Source organism: Bubalus bubalis, chromosome 3, assembly GCF_019923935.1.
Source record: "Bubalus bubalis isolate 160015118507 breed Murrah chromosome 3, NDDB_SH_1, whole genome shotgun sequence".
Classification (NCBI taxonomy): Eukaryota; Metazoa; Chordata; class Mammalia; order Artiodactyla; family Bovidae; genus Bubalus; species Bubalus bubalis.
In genome coordinates this window covers 63553370-63570488 of record NC_059159.1, presented here as the reverse complement: position 1 = coordinate 63570488, position 17119 = coordinate 63553370, and the positions used below count along the sequence as shown (strand labels likewise).

The window sequence follows — 17119 nt, the reverse complement described above, 5'->3', positions numbered from 1 at the left end:
GCTCAGGTAGTTGTGGGTGTTCGCCATCCTGCACCCACTGAAGCCCTCACTCCAGAACCAGTGCTCTGCAAGAAGAGCAACCACCACAGTGAGAAGCCCGCATACCACAGCTGGAGAAAAGCCCATGCAGCAACGACGACCCAGGTCAGTGAAAAATACATAAATAAAATATTATTAAAAAAAAAAAACAACAGACAAGCCTTTGGAGTTTTTTAAAAGAAAAAACATGAACACAAAAAACAGAAGCAATTATTGAAGGGCACCACTTTATCCAATGTGTCTGCACTATAGCGTCACTCTTACCGGTTAACCGCACTGCTCAAACTAAGAAGCTCTTTACTACTGGCGAGGAGCTGATCCCACCTGCTGCTAAGGACATCTGTCCTGAACTTTTGGGAGACGCTGCAGCTCAGAAGGTGGCATGTGTTCCTCCTTGGCCAGCACGGTAACTAGATGAGCTGGTGAAACAGCAGAGGGTGCTGGGGCAGGACTGCTGGGGGGGTGGGGGGGTGGGTGAGTGAATGCCCGTGGGACGCAGTCCAGGCTGACGAGTCTGCTGACATGGGCAACAGACAGCAGTGCTTGTTTCCGTGCTATATGTTTTCCAGGAGGATGTGCAAGAGGACATGCTACCCGCACTTTTGTTGCCAGCCAACACCACAGCCACTGAACTGTTAAGTCTTGGAATGACTATGAATCAGGAAACGGAGGGGGTCACTGTGCGTCAGTATACACTATCGGCATATACACAGATGGAGCGGCTGCCGAGACTGGAAGGCTTTCTGGTTTCACTACTCGATCAAAGACTTCACTTCTGGATATGTCTACCTCCTGTGTCATCCACAGAGAACCAAACACTGGCTAGCCAGAAAATGTCGCCCAAACATAGCAGTGCTTTGCACGATGTGATTAAAATGATCAACCACACTAAATTACATGCCCTTAACTCACGTCTGTTGGCATAGCCCTGTGAGGAGATGAACACCGAGCACACACATCTGCTCTTGTACACAGAAGGGAGAGGGCGTTCTAAAGGCAGTGCCCTGGCCAGTCTCTGAGTTATGAGAGCCACTCCAGAGATTTCTTTTAGAAAAATTGTCACTGCTGGCAGCACATACCTGTGACACAAAGTGGGTCCCAAACCTTACTCACTTGTGTGACATATTCAACCTGTTCAATGAACTCATTCTGTCACTTCAGCTGTGCTCAAGTTGGCAGATAAAGCAGCTGTGTTCAGAACAAACTGGAATCACGAGGGCAACAAGTGAGGATTGGGAGTTTGGACAATTCAAACATCAGCAGAGAGTCTGAAAGAGACTGAGCCACAGCCTTCTTTCTCCCAGCTAGAGCATGATCACCTATCTCAGCTTTTCAAAGGAGTTTGAGCATTACTTTACAACCACAAAAGACCCGGGAGCTGGGAAGGAATGGACCCATGACCCATCTGTGAACAGGCCAGGTGAATCAACTTTGTCCATGCTAGAAGAAGATCAACTGCTTGAGACTGCAAATGATGGTGGCCTTAAGAGTACGTCTGATACAACTTCACATCTCCAGCCATTCTGGATTAAAGTCAAGGTGGAATATGCTGAGGTTTCTACAAAAGTACCAAAAAGCCTGCTTCCATTTCCAACATCCCATCTTTGTGAAGCAGGGTTTTCTGACAGCAACCAAAACGAGATGATGGAGTAGACTGGACATGAGAACACACTCTGGGTGTTCCTGTCACTCCCGCTGCCTCTAGATGGGACCATCCAGTTGCAGGAAAACAAGCTCAGGGTTCCCACCGATTCTGCACTATGGTGAGCTGTGTGATTATTTCATTATATATCACAATGTAATACTAACAATGAAATAAAGTACACAATAAATGTAATGCAGTTGAATCATCCCAAAACCACCCCCACCCCTGACCCTCAAAAAATTGTCTTCCACGACACAGGTCCCTGGTGCCAAAAATGTTGGGGACTTGAGCATCCTGGGCACCACCATGAAATTGTTGACGGCAGCGCCTCACCGCCCACACGCTGCTGGGGGAGTCCATTTCCTTCTCCCTTCCCAGACTTGGTCCCCTGGCACCGTACTCTATCTCCCTCTGCAGGGTCTGTTTTCTCTCTTGGATTATTTTCACAGAAGGGAAAAGAAGTCTTTCACACAGGCTCTAGTAAGTCTGCTATGAAAACCAACAAGCAAACAGACTGCAAAAAGCATCCTGACCCTGTGCTCCTGTCCAAATTCCAGTCCCAGCCCTGTGGCATCTGGGCAGGACCTCCGGGCACCACCCAGGCGTCCCCACGTTTCCTTCCATGTCCGAGGACTTCGGTGCACTGGTCCCTCCAGTGCTCATGGCCCCTCTTGTTGAAATCGCCATCAGCACCCGTAGCTGTGCGTCCTCGTCCTTTGCGAGAGACCTCCCGCAGTGGGGGACCAAGTCGGCTGGCTCTCCCTCCCTGCCTCCTCAAACACTGACCTGCTCCACCTGCCCAGGGCTCCCCCTTTGCTCCCTGGCCAGCACCTCCTTGCCCTGGTGCACCCAGGTGGGGGGTCATCCTCGGCTCAGACAGTCCATCTGGTCCTGTGCCCTGGGCCACCATCTACTTCCTGAAACTTCCAGGACACGTCCTCACCCCGGGCAGTAGCTATACCCACACATTCCCCTGCCTGGCTATGTCCACTCGGCTGTCTAGATGGCCATGCACACAGGTCACCCACTCCCCTCTGCGCCCAACTCCCCATCTTCCCATCTCATGATGGGCCACATCGTCCACACCAATGGAGAAGCCAAAACCCCTGGGTCTGCTGGTTGCCGTGACCCCTCGGCCCACACCTGCTCTACCACGTGGCTGTGGAGTCTGACCGCCTCTCCCTCTGTCTACACAGCGTGCCTCCCCAGTATCACCATCTCTCCTCGGGCCTGCTGCAGCACGCGTCTCACTGGGCTCCGATTACAAGCCAAACTTCAGTTTAAAAACAGAAATCGGGCACTCTGACTTTTCAGTGTAAAGCTTCACAGGTGATGATTTTATGTAGAGTAACGGCCAGCTTGCTGGCGGTGCCCACAAGGCCCCACATCCCGTGTGAGCTGGCCGTCGCCCAGCTGCCCCTCTGGCCCAGGACACACTCGCTACCCCTGCGGCGACACCCCAACCACGCCCGCATGTCCGAAGCAGCTTCCCCTCGGCCTTCCCAACACTTTCCTCAGAGTTGGGACCGAGGGCAGATGCCACCCCTCAGAAAGACCTCCCGACTTTCCCCCGCCACCTCTGCTCTCTTCCAGGCTTGCTGGGGGCAGGCCCTTCACCTCCTGGAGCATTCCTGAGCAAAGGCAGAGGCCTAGCCTGTCCAGCAAGGGTCCCCACCCCGCACCCAGACCTCTGCCTGCCCTCTAGGGGCCTCTCGGGGAACACGTGGCCACTGCCCCAAAGCTCAGTGATGTCCTGAGATGTTCCAGACGCACATCCCAGGCCCGTGCTGGATGGGCTGATGACCAAGTGACCCCAAGATCCTGAGTTCACCTGTGTCTTCCTCTGTGGCTGCTAAGAAGGGGTCACACTGCCTGGATCTAGTCCTTGAGGCTCAGGTAAGTGTGTGTGTGTGTGTGGGTGTGTGGGTGTGTGTGTGTGAGAGAGAGTGTGTGTCTGTGAGAGACAGTGTGTGTATGTGTTTCTGTGTGTGTGTGTGAGAGACAGAGTGTGTGTGAGGTCTGGAGCTCTACAAGTCTCTACAACTCCTCTCTGCAGTTTCCCCAGCCACAGAAGGGGGTGATTTTCCTAAGCACTAAATGAGATAATCCATGTAGAAATGAAGACCAGTGCCTGGTTCCTAGCCAACACAAGGAGAAAAAGTTCATTACTGTTCTTAAGCTGAAATTTTCTCAGTACCATTCTAAAATTTGATGCACAGGACAGTGACATTTAGACAGTTTCCAACCAGTAGGCCGTTACATTTTTAGGGATGGTTTTGTTGAGGTCTCTGAATCTATAAGAAATTTCCTAGCCTCTGGTAACCGGCCCCATACTGTATGCTGAGAGCAACAGCAACGAGGTTCAAGAAACAACAGAGACGCCCCAAGTCTCATGGAGTAAGGAATGCAGAACCATCCTTTCCATTCAGTCATAAGAGGAGGCCAAGAGTTTGTGTGAAATTCTCTCCCATCTCATGTAATTATTCTTAGAGGTAAAAATACACCAAAATCAGGCTTTAAAAAAGCTATCGCCCTGACTTCACGGGGGCAAGGAGCAGTTTCCTACAGCGCTTTCCAATAGGCTCTTTAATCTGGTTCCGCCCAGACCGCTCCTCCCATCTGGTTCCTCCCAGACTGCTCCTCCCATCAGCACCGGGATCTGAAGCCGGACCCGCGACCACACGTGGCCAGTGTAACTGGGGATGTTTCCCCATGTTAAGTAGCTCATGCAGGGACCCCAAAGGCAGAACAGGACTGCAGTGTGGAGGGCTGCCATGCTAAAGACCACATTCAGTGAAATCAAGTTAGAGTCCATGGCATCCAGGGTCAGACCCTGAAAGAGGTCTACAATTAATAAAAACAAGAATATTCAAAAATATTCAATCCTTTAACTTTCCCGTGAATGATATCCTAAGTCTTTAGAGCTGAACATTGGTTACAGAGCTAGTACTTCAGTATGTTCCCATTCTTGATCTACCAGAGAAACTAAAAATAAGTCGGATATTTAGTGTTATAAATTTAAGTTCACATGGCTGAAATGTTTTAAATGAAAAGGAACAAATGCTGACATCAGACATCATTGATGTATGCCCAAGTGTCAGAACAATTTCATTTACCCATAAAGCTTCTGGGACAACTGAGGTTTGATTCACGAAGTTGGAAAGTCACATTCATAAGAAGTGATGGGTCCCCTCTCACCCACACCCTGCACCCCTGGGTACCTTCGATGAACACCTCGGCGGAGGTGCTGTCGGAGCCACTGGAGTTTGCGGCCAGGCAGGTGTAGCGTCCTGTGTCGTCCTCGAAGGCCTCGGCAATGACCAGGGTGTGCAGGTCGCCCCCGTCCCAGAGGATCTGGATGTCGGGACTGCTGTGTAGCTCACTCCCTTCACAGAACCATCTGCCGACCAACAGGAGTTGCAGGATGGGAGGGAGAGAAGGAAACGAGATGTTTACAACAACAAAGCACTAGCAAGAGGTGAGAGGCTGTATAATGAGATGCTCGAGTTCCTGACATCACTGAACACTATTACATTTGGGACCATGAAATGCATGGCTAGACTCCTCCCCTGGGTCTTCATCATAAAGCGTCTTGTAATTTCATCAACGTGGAATGAAGGAACATCATCAAGCTGGGAAAGCGCCAGTTACAAACTGAAAGGAACACAATTCCAAGGGCCTTATAGATTTTTATCACTAATGCCTCTCACACCTGTTACAATGTCATCTACTGTTCTCCTCTAGAAAAAAATATGAAAGTGACAAGAACATGGTACTCAAAAGATGTGATATGTCCAGGGAGACTGAGGGTCACACTACAGCCCCGGGCAGCAGAGTGCCTGCTGAGCTGCCAGCTGGGCAGATTAATACCCGCCATACCACTGCTATTTGGAGATCTTTCCAGTGGCACACCCAGCCGTGTGGGCAGGGGCCATGGTGGTCTGTGATTCATTCTTGCTGGTCTTACCCCTTTCCATCCCCTGGGTCTATGATGTGGGAGGTGGCAAGAGGCCAGACCATTTTCATGAGGGTTCCTCCTCACAAGCCGAGCACCTCAAACTCTCAACAGGATTTTTACCAAAAAATAAAATAAAATAATGAAGCTTCCCTAACCCCCTCCCCTTCAAAATGAGATTTAAAGAAATATGAAGGAACGTCCACCAACAAGTAAAAGGATTGACAACTATCCAGTTGCATCAGATCCTAATCAGCATCAGAGATTTTCTGAATCTGAAGCTCTAGAAAATTCTTTGGACTTGGCCTCCTTTACATGTCACTGAAGACTAGTCTTTTCTGCACTTAGACAGCATACTATAGATATCTGTCTGTATTAAATCTGAAAGCAAAGGTAATAAATTGAAGAAAGTAGGGAAAACCACTAGACCACTCAGGTATGACCTAAATCAAATCCCTTACGACTATTCAGTGGAAGTGAGAAATAGATTCAAGGGATTAGATCTGAGACAGAGTGCCTGATGAACTAAGGATGGAGGTTCATGACATTGTACAGGAGGCAGTGATCAAGGACATCTCCAAGAAAAAGAAATGAAAAAAGGCAAAATGGTTGTCTGAGGAGGCCTTACAAATAGTTGTGAAAAGAAGAGAAGCTAAAGGCAAAGGAGAAAAGGAAAGATATATCCATCTGAATGCAGAGTTCCAAAGAATAGCAATGAGAGATAAGAAAGCCTTCCTCAGTGATCAGTGCAAAGAAATAGAGGAAAACAATAGAATGGGAAAGACTAGAGATCTCTTCAAGAAAACTGGAGATACCAAGGGAACATTTCATGCAAAAATGGGCACAATAAAGGACAGAAATGGTATGGACCTAACAGAAGCAGAAGATATCAAGAAGAGGTGGGAAGAAAACACAGATGAACTATACCAAAAAGATCTTCATGACCCAGATAATCACGATGGTGTGATCACTCACCTAGAGCCAGACATCCTGGAATGTGAAGTCAAGTGGGCCTTAGAAAGCATCACTACGAACAAAGCTAGTGGAGGTGATGGAATTCCAGTCGAGCTATTCCAAATCCTAAAAGATGATGCTGTGAAGGTGCTGCCCTCAATACGCCAGCAAATTTGGAAAACTCAACAATGGTCACAGGACTGGAAAAGGGCAGTTTTCATTCCAATCCCAAAGAAAGGCAATGCCAAAGAATGCTCAAACTACCACACAATTGCATTCATCTCACATGCTAGCAAAGAATTTTGAGTAGCTCAAAATTCTCCAAGCCAGGCTTCAACAGTATGTGAACCATGAACTTCCAGATTCTCAAGCTGGATTTAGAAAAGACAGAAGAACCAGAGATCAAATTACCAACATCCATTGGATCATCAAAAGAGCAAGAGAGTTCCAGAAAAACATCTATTTCTGCTTTTTTGACTGTGTGGATCACAACAAACTGTGGAAAATTCTTCAAGAGATGGGAATACCAAACCACCTTACCTGCTTCCTGAGAAATCTGTATGTAGGTCAAGAAGAAACAGTTAGAACTGGACATGGAACAACAGACTGCTTCAAAATAGGAAAAGAAGTACATCAAGGCTGTAGGGGAGAAGGCAATGGCATCCCACTCTGGTACTCTTGCTTGGAAAATCCAATGGATGGAGGAGCCTGCTAGGCTGCAGTCCATGGGGTCGTTACGAGTCAGACACAACTGAGAGACTTCACTTTCACTTTTCACTTTCATGTATTGGAGAAGGAAATGGCAACCCACTCCAGTGTTCTTGCCTAGAGAATCCCAGGGACAGGGGAGCCTGGTGGGCTGCCGTCTATGGGGTCGCACAGAGTCAGACACGACTGAAGCGACTTAGCAGCAGCAGCAAGGCTATAGATTGTCACCCTGCTTATTTAACTTATATGCAGAATACACTATGAGAAACACTGGGCTGGATGAAGCACAAGCTGGAATCAAGACTGCTGGGAGAAATATCAATAACCTCAGATATGCAGATGACACCACCCTTATGGCAGAAAGCAAAGAAGAACTAAAGAACCTCTTGATGAAAGTGAAAAAGGAGAATGAAAAAGTTGGCTTAAAGCTCAACATTCACAAAAGTAAGATTGTGACATCTGGTCCCATCACTTCATGGCAAATAGATGGGGAAACAATGGAAACAGTGACAGACTTTATTTTTGGGGGCTCCAAAATCACTGCAGATGGTGACTGCAGCCATGAAATTAAAAGACACTTGTTCCTTGGAAGAAAAGTTATGACCAACCTGGACAGCTTATTAAAAAACAGAGACATTACTTTGCCAACAAAGGTCCATCTAAAAGCCATGGTTTTTCCAGTAGTCATGTGTGGATGTGAGAGTTGGACTATAAAGAAAGCTGAGTGCTGAAGAATTGATGCTTTTGAACTGTGGTGTTAGAGAAGACTCTTGAGAGTCCCCTGGACTGCAAGGAGATCCAATGAGTCAATCCTAAAGGAAATCAGTCCTGAATATTCATTGGAAGGAGTGATACTGAAGCTGAAACTCCAATACTTTGGCCACCTGACGCGAAGACCTGACTCATTAAAAAAGACCCTGATGCTGTGAAAGATTGAAGGCAAGAGGAGAAGGGGACAACAGAGGATGAGATGGCTGGATGGCGTCATGGACTCAATGGACATGAGTCTGAGTGAGCTCCAGGAGTTGGTGATGGACAGCGAGGCCTGTGTGCTGCAGTTCATGGGGTTGCAAAGAGTTGGACACGACTGAGCAAATGAACTAGCTGAACTGAAAGGTAATAAAACAAACCGGTTTGCTAGTACTCAGTGTATTAACCACAGAAACTATGCTAAAAAGACAAACAAACAAACAAAAAACACAAGCACAGGATACTTAGAAAAGAACAGCCATGACTTTGGGAATTAAAAACCATTTGAAAAACCAGCCAATTGAGCAATCATGTAATGCAAGGCATACTGCTTTTGAGGCAACTGAGAAGGGCAGTATTCCTTGATCCTGGGCAGTTGGTGGTTTCCGTTTCCAAAAAGTCCTGGAGAACATTCCGGCCTAAAACTATCTTCTAGCTCCTTCCTCTTTGCTCTCTCCACAGTCACAATCCAGGTCCTCACTCCCGAGGACTGACTGTGGCTTAAGCATTGCTTGATCTGAAGTCTTCTAATTGGCCTCGTCATAGCTGGCATGCTGAGGACTCCTCTCTAGCCCGTGTCAGGCGAGTGCATTTGACACTGCCCTGCATGAATCGTCCCCTCAACTACAGGTCTGCTTTCCTGTAACTTGGGCCCAGCTTCTTTTATCACACTCCTACAGAATCCTGCATGGATTGCTCGTCCCCTACACAGCCCTCAAGTATTTTCTGCTTCTCCTCCCCTCTCAGGAGCTCTCTCCTCACCCTCTGTGTTCATCCCACCCTGGGGCTACTCTCCTCACAGCCAAGTGAATGGTGCTTTCAGCACACCGAAGTCTCCAGAGCACAGGCTGGCTGGATGCCCTCTGTGTGAATGGCACTGTGCTAAGTGCCAGAGGCCCTGGGAGGAGTCATGCCCCGTGGACTCTGGAACCAGCCAGAGTCTAGGTGTCTGTATGGCACCTCGAGTGTGCTAACCATCCATAAAAAGATAAGAACCAACTGTCAGAGGAACAATAGAGCATGAAAAAAATGCAACAAAGGTTTAAAAGAAATGACAGTTAATCACCCTGGTCAGACCTGCTCCACGGGGACAGCTCTGCCAGCCACGCCAGCGGAGTGGCACCCTGATCTCGTGCAGCACGCTGTCTATAGGCCCTCACCAGTCTCCCCAGTGCCCTGAGCCAGGAAATTGTTTTCATGTTTTTAAAGGTTAGGAAAAACTCAGAAGAATAATAGTTTGTGACACATGGAAGTTACATAGAGGACAGATTTAGAGTCTGTAAGTTTGAGGAAGAGAAACTAAAGAACCTCTTGAAAGTAAAAGAGGAGAGTGAAAAAGTTGGCTTAAAACTCAACATTCAAAAACAAACTAAGATCATGGCATCCAGTCCCATCATTTCATGGCAAATAGGGAAACAATGGAAACAGTGACAGACTATTTTCTTGGGCTCCAAAATCACCACAGATGGTGACTGCAGCCATGAAATTAAAAGATGCTTGCTCATTGGAAGAAAAACAATGACTAACCTAGACAGCATACTAAAGAGCAGAAATACTACTTTGCCAACAAAGGTCTGTCTAGTCAAAGCTATGGTTTTCAAGTAGTCATATATGGATGTAAGAGTTGGACCATAAAGAAAGCTGAGCACCAAAGAATTGATGCTTTTGAACTGTGGTGTTGAAGAAGATGCTCGAGAGTTCCTTGGATAGCGAGATCAAACCAGTCAATCCTAAAGGAAATCAGTCCTGAATATTCATTGGAAGGACTGATATTGAAGCTGAAGCTCCAATACTTTGGCCATCTGATGCGAAGAGCTGACTCATTAGAAAAGACCCTGATGCTAGGAAAGATTGAGGGCAGCAGGAGAAGGGAAGGACAAAGGATGAGATGGTTGGATGGCATCCCCGACTCGATGGACATGAGTTTGAGCAAGCTCTGGGAGTTGGTGATGTACAACAGGGAGGCCTGGTATGCTGCAGTCCATGGGGTCACAAAGAGTTGGACACGACTGAACGACTGAAGTTTTAGGGGCTCAGAGCCATGCCCCTGAACTCACCCAGTATCTATGGCAGCCTTCATGCTGCAGCGACACCTGGGTCACTGGGACAGACTGCATGGCCCACAAATCCTGAAACAGTTACCATCTGGATTTTATAGGAAAACGGTGATCCCTGAGCCAGCAGCATCAGCACCATTTGGGAGCTTGTTAGAAATGCAGTATCTCTGGGGGTTCCTGAGAAAAGTAAAATCAGAGCTACCTATGATCTAGTAACCCCACTCCTGTGCATATATCCAGAGAAAGCTCTAATTCCAAACAATGCATACACTGTACCATTCACTGCAGCAATATTCACCTACTGTGAACCTAAATGTCCACCGACAGGTGAATGGATAGAGAAGATGTGGTACATATATACAATGGAACATTACTGAGTCATAAAGAGGAATGAAACAATGCCATTTGCAGCAACACAGATGGACCTAGAGATAATCATACTAAGTCAGGTCAGAAAGAGAAAGACAAATACCATATGGTATCACTTGTATGTGGAATCTAACATATGACACAAATGAACCTATCTACATAACAGAAACAGAATCCTGGACATAGAGAATAGAGCTGTGGTTGCCAAGGGGCAGGGGGTGGTAGAGGGTTGGATTTGGAGGGTGGGATTAGAAGATGTAAGCTTTTATACACGAGATGGATAAACAACAAAGCCCTACTATACAGCATAGAGAACTATATTCAATACCTTGGGATAAACCATAATGCTATGCATGCATGCTAAGTCTCTTCAGTCGTGTCCGACTCTGTGCGACCCCATAGACAGCAGCCCACCAGGCTCCCCCGTCCCTGGGATCCTTCAGGCAAGAGTACTGGAGTGGGTTGCCATTTCCTTCTCCAATGCAGGAAAGTGAAAAGTAAAAGTGAAGTCGCTCAGTCGTGTCCGACTCTTAGCGACCCCATGGACTGCAGCCTGCCAGGCTCCTCCATCCATGGGATTTTCCAGGCAAGAGTACTAGAGTAAGGTGCCATTGCCTTCTCCAAACCATAATAGAAAAGAATATAAAAAATGTGTGTGTGTGTGTGTATATATATATATGTATATATATATTTACACACATATAACTGAATCACTTGACTGTACAGCAGAAATTAACACAACATTAACATACTTCAGTACAAAGTTAAAAAATAATAACTAAATTTAAAACAATACAGAATCTAGAACCTCACCCCAAACCCATTGAGACAACTTGGATTCTGGTGATTCACACACACATAAGGGGTGGAAGTTCTGGCCTGCCACGAGTGGGCCATGCCAGCCTGATCACAGGGCCCTGGCTTTCCCCTAAGGGGCCACGCTTCTTGAGCACAGACACCAAACTGCGTGTCTTAATCTCTGACCCTCTGCACACAAGTGCCCGTGAAACTGTATTGCTTCTCTCTTCTCTACAATGCAAAATGTATAGCATTATTCACTTGGCAATTGATATTACATCATTTCCTACCCTCTGTGTTCTTTATACCATTATCTGAGACCTAATACATTTATGGCTTACTTTCCCATCTAGAAAACGGACTGTTTTTCACTAATCCATAGAGTACTGTCATAGTCACAGCATCCTGGCAAAAGACTAAGAACATTTAGTCTTCTTTAAAGAAGAAGAGCTAACAGTCGAGTCTGTTGATTCCATTTTGACCTTAAAGTCACCCTCCATTAAATTCTTGTTGCTAGCACAGCTTAAACTACAGCGTAAATACACAAAATCGGTGCAACAAAGGTGTGTGTAGGGGGTGGGGAGATACAGCCCAGGTGTGACACTCTGTCCCCTCACCACCCCCCGACCCTGTCCTGAGGCAGACGTCACTAAGGGTTACAGTGTCCTCAGCCAATGAAACTAAGGATTACAGTGTCCTCAGCCAATGAAACTAAGCATTACAGTGTCCTTAGCCAATGAAACTAAGGATTACAATATCCTCAGCCAATGAAACTAAGGATTACAGTGTCCTCAGCCAATGAACCCGAGTGCCTTGCGGTGGCAGGTCTCATAGCAACCGAGGTGCAAGTCTGCAATGAAACACCCCTGCCATCCTCACCTCGGTCTCTTTCTAGAAAATACACTGGTTTTCCTCCAGATCCTAAAACCGCCTCTCTTCATTACAAGGAGAGGGTGGACAGAGGGCTGGGTGCAGAGGCAGCCTATGGACACGTGACATGTGCTTAGCGCCTACTTGGGGAGCATTCCATTGAGGGACGTCTGCATGTTTTCTCATCCCGTTTCTAACACCTGGAAGCCATTTACTCAGTGGACAGGACAGTGTACTGGGAAATCAAATCCGACTATCTACACACCCATTCTGTACCTCCAAGTCTCAGCTTCCGGCATACTGCTAAGCTGCTAGTATAAAATGGGTAAAACATTCCATACGAACTCACAGTTAGAATGAGGAGATGATAGAAAATTTGGGAGCTGTAATAGCTTTTAAGAGCTTATCTGATACAAATTAATGGAAAGAGCATGAATCTTTATTAACTGCCTATTACATGCCACATGCTTCACAAACATGGCCTGGTTTTATCTGCCATCAACCTTGTGAAGTGGTTTGTTACTGTACTGAAGATACAGGCAGCTCCCATTTATCCATAGAACACTGACAATTAAACACAGACAAATGTGTGTTTCAACTGTCTTCAACTGTGTCTTTCATTGTCTTCAAACTTTTAGTTTCCTCTTTCATCAAGCTTTTAAAACTATGGATAGAAACAAGCTGTAATAAAGTTTCCTGGTTCTTTCTCTAATCTTGATGGAGTCACTAAGCAGCTATGTAATTGCTACACCACAGCTGCTGAGGAGCGAACCTTGAACCTCAGTGAGCATGGTAAATCCCCAATCAAAAGTATTTAGACTTGCTCAAGTCAGAGTAAGCCAGTTGAGACCGGCTGTCAAACTCTAAGGCCATAAACAGGGTATGAAAATAAGCCTGTATTAATTAGGAATAAAATGTAAACAGGCTAGCAGATGCAATCTCACTCATTCATTCCCTCATCAACAAATTATTAATTCAACCAGCAAAGGGCTCCCTGCACTTAAATTCCAACATAGAAGCTGACCACGGTACAGACGAATAGATCTGATAGACAGAGTGCCTGAAGAACTATGGACAGAGGTTTGTGACATTGTACTGGAGGCAGTGATCAAGATCATCCCCAAGAAAAGAAATGCAAAAAGGAAAAATGGTTGTCTGAGGAATCAAGGCTATGGTTTTTCCAGTAGTCATGTATGGATGTGAGAGTTGGACTGTGAAGAAGGCTGAGCACCGAAGAATTGATGCTTTGGAACTGTGGTGTTGGAGAAGACTCTTGAGAGTCCCTTGGACTGCAAGGAGATCCAGTCCATTCTAAAGGAGATCAGTCCTGGGTGTTCTTTGGAAGGAATGATGCTAAAGCTGAAACTCCAGTACTTTGGCCACCTCATGTGAAGAGTTGATTCATTGGAAAAGACTCTGATGCTGGGAGGGATTGGGGGCAGGAGGAGAAGGGGACGACAGGGGATGATATGGCTGGATGGCATCACCGAATCGATGGACATGATTTTGGGTGAACTCCGGGAGTTGGTGATGGACAGGGAGGCCTGGCGTGCTCCAATTCATGGGGTCGAAAAGAGTCGGACACAACTGAGCGACTGAACTGAACTGAACTGAACTGAGGAGGCCTTACAAATAGCTGTGAAAAGAAGAGAAGCTAAAGGCAAAGGAGAAAAGGAAAGATATATCCATCTGAATGCAGAGTTCCAAAGAATAGCAAGGAGAGATAAGAAAGCCTTCCTCAGTGATCAATGCAAAGTAATAGAAGAAAACAAAAGAATGGGAAAAACTAGAGATCTCTTTAAGAAAACTGGAGATACCAAGGCAACATTTCATGCAAAGATGGGCTCAATAAAGAACAGAAATGGTATGGACCTAACAGAAGCAGAAGATATTAAGAAGAGGTGGACAGAGTGCTTGAGCAGGTGCTGCTGCCGCTAAGTCACTTCAGTCGTGTCCGACTCTGTGTGACCCCATAGACAGCCAGGCTCCCCCGTCCCTGGGATTCTCCAGGCAAGAACACTGGAGTGGGTTGCCATTTCCTTCTCCAATGCATTAAAGGGAAAAGTGAAAGGGAAGTTGCTCAGTTGTGCCCGACTCAGTCGTGTTCAATTCTTTGTGACCCTAGGGACTGTAGCCCGCCAGGCTCTTCTGTCCATGGGATTCTCCAGGCAAGAATACTAGAGTGGGTTGCCATTCCCTTCTCCAGGGGATCTTCAGTCCCATGCAGGGACTGAACCCGGGTCTCCTGCACTGCAGGCAGATTCGTTACCACATTGATTAGCCATCAGAAAAGCCTGAAGGTTCATTATAGCTTCTCACGTATAGATTCAGCTTGTTCTGGGGCTCCGCAACCCCCACGCCCCACCCCCGTGGCACTAGTGGTAAAGAACTTGCCTGCCAATGCTGGAGATGTTAAGAGATGCAGGTTCAATCCCTGGGTTGGGAAGATCCCCTGAAGGAGGAAACGGCAACCCACTCCAGTATTGCCTGGAGAATCCCATGGACAGAGGAGCCTGGTGGGCTACAGTCGATGGGGTCGCAGAGTCAGACACGACTGAAGCAAAGAATGCAAGGGACAAGCTAAGTAGTGAAGTCCCTCGTGGGATTTTTCCACCTGGAGGACTGAACAGATTCATCTTGCTCTGGATAGAATACTTGGGCTGAAATTAATCTATTAGAGACAGTATTATATTGATGGACTTGTTTCCTTTTTACTCAAAAAGGATTATAATACATAGGAAAAAAGGATTGCAGTAATTAGAGCTTTGTAAAATGACATGTTTCTTCATATTATTCTGTGCTGGGATTTTGAAATCAACAATGTTTTAATATACAAATACCCGCATATTTCTTTTTGTTGCAAAATGTCTTTTTTCCAGCCTAAACATGGGACAGTGCCAGAAATTCAAGGTTCCTCTTATGGCACTGCAGGATGTGGGAGGACTGAAATTTGAGAAGGTGTTTTACCCAGAAAAGCTTATATTTAATTGTTCACTTTCTACGTTTCAAGGGGAGGTGAGCTGTAAGCCTGACTTGGCCTGAGTACGATGCTGGCAGAGAGGGCCTGCATGTGACTGCAGCTCTGGGAAGCCTCTGCTTGGGAAGGCAGTGGGGAGGAGGATAAGACACATCAGGGGCACTGCAGCTGTTTCTGAGCGAGCGGCTGCCTTTGGGGACCACCAGTGGTTTCCGTCTTGGACAGCGTAAGGCTCACCTCCCCCGTTTCCTGCCCTTCTGCCCTGGGCACCTGGCAGCCAGCCTCAGAGCGGCACACTGCAGCTGGCTGTACATCTGGGAAAGCTCAGAACACCGGTCCTCCAAGACTGAGGAACAGTGCTGATCTTTACGACAATAAATCCAACTGCTAAATGAAAGGAACTAACAAATCCACTGGCCAAGCAGAGTTTATACTTCTCGGCATGGAGATGATAGTTTATGTTAAAAAAAACCACATATGGCACCACTCAACTTCCACACTGACTAGTATCTATTCTAATACTATCACTTAAAAGGAAATATATATTTTAGGGACTGACGGTTTTTTTGGGTTTTCTTATTTTTTGTACCACACTGATGTGTCATGGAAAATTTCTGCATCCTGAATTTTAAACATGCTGTTTTTAAAAAGAACAAATCTGACTTATTAAACTTATAAAGTCTCATCAATGGATCTTGACTAATACCCTCCAACTCGGACAAGGAAAACGGTAACTCTCTGAAGTCAGTTAATTAAAACAATGAGAGCTTATGAAATACAAACTTTTAAAAATGGTTGAGTTATCATTTTCTCCTCATAAGGCAGTTTCCTTAGGCTCAAGGGGAAGACAAGTTATGCTCAAAGATTTCTGCTTTGCTTCTCAACTCCACTGATCTGTACTTTTCAGAAAAGTGTGTGGTGATCATGTGTGTGTGCTCGACTGCTCAGCTGTGCCCGACTCTTTGGGACCCTATGGACTGTAGCCCGCCAATCCTCTGTCCATGGAACTGTCCAGGCAAGAATACTGGAGTGAGTTGCCATTTCCTCCTCCTGGGGATCTTCCTGACCCAGCGATCAAGCCTGTGTTTCCTGCATTGCAGGCACATTCTTTACCCTGAGCCTCTTGGTAAGCCCGTCTGTGGTGACCACATGCTAGCCAATCGGGCCCACAGCAGTCCCTTCAAAGTGCAAGCAGCCACATGGCCTTGTGGAAGCGCGTGTTGGGAGTAAACCAAGGAACCAGTTTCTTTAATGCTAACAGAGTGGAAATCAAGGGTGGGGAAGAGCCCAGAGACAGGAGTGGTTCAGCAATGACTCTGTTTTCCAGGAGCCCTTGCTCCCTAGGAAGGGCAGTGCTCTGCCCTAAGGTGGAGAATCACCAACACGGAACCGGCAACCTCTACCCAAGACAAACCTCGCTCACGCTGAGCTCACAGGCAGGCTGGCCGCAGACATCCCATTTTATACGTCTTCAGTTAAGCAGCAATTAACTTTTACAGAGCATTTTTTGTCTTGTCACCAAAGATTTCTTAATTCTTTACATGTGTTCACATGAACCGCAAGACACACCATGTTTATTCTGTCGAGTGGATTTATAGGCAGACCAAAGTGAAGTTAGTCCTTGGCTAAATTTACTATGGCTATAATTTCATGACCGCCTAGCTCGAGGGCCAACAGCTAAATCTGTGTGGACAACAGATGTACTTTAACCTTATGGTCCAAAAGAGACCAATAAATAGATTGATGTCTTGAAATTCAAAGCACAGGAAATGATAAAA

The 17119-nt window shown here is 46.4% G+C and overlaps 1 protein-coding gene across 5 annotated transcripts in view; it reads right to left on the bottom strand.

Moving 5' to 3' along the window:
* Window positions 1–17119, bottom strand: part of PALLD (palladin, cytoskeletal associated protein) — a 368664-nt gene that overhangs the window by 205028 nt on the left and 146517 nt on the right. For all 5 annotated transcript variants that reach the window (XM_025281296.3, XM_025281294.3, XM_025281295.3 and 2 more), the window contains exon 3: window positions 4906–5084. In XM_025281296.3, coding sequence (XP_025137081.3) covers window positions 4906–5084 — 179 coding nt within the window. The remainder of the gene's footprint in view (window positions 1–4905; window positions 5085–17119) is intronic.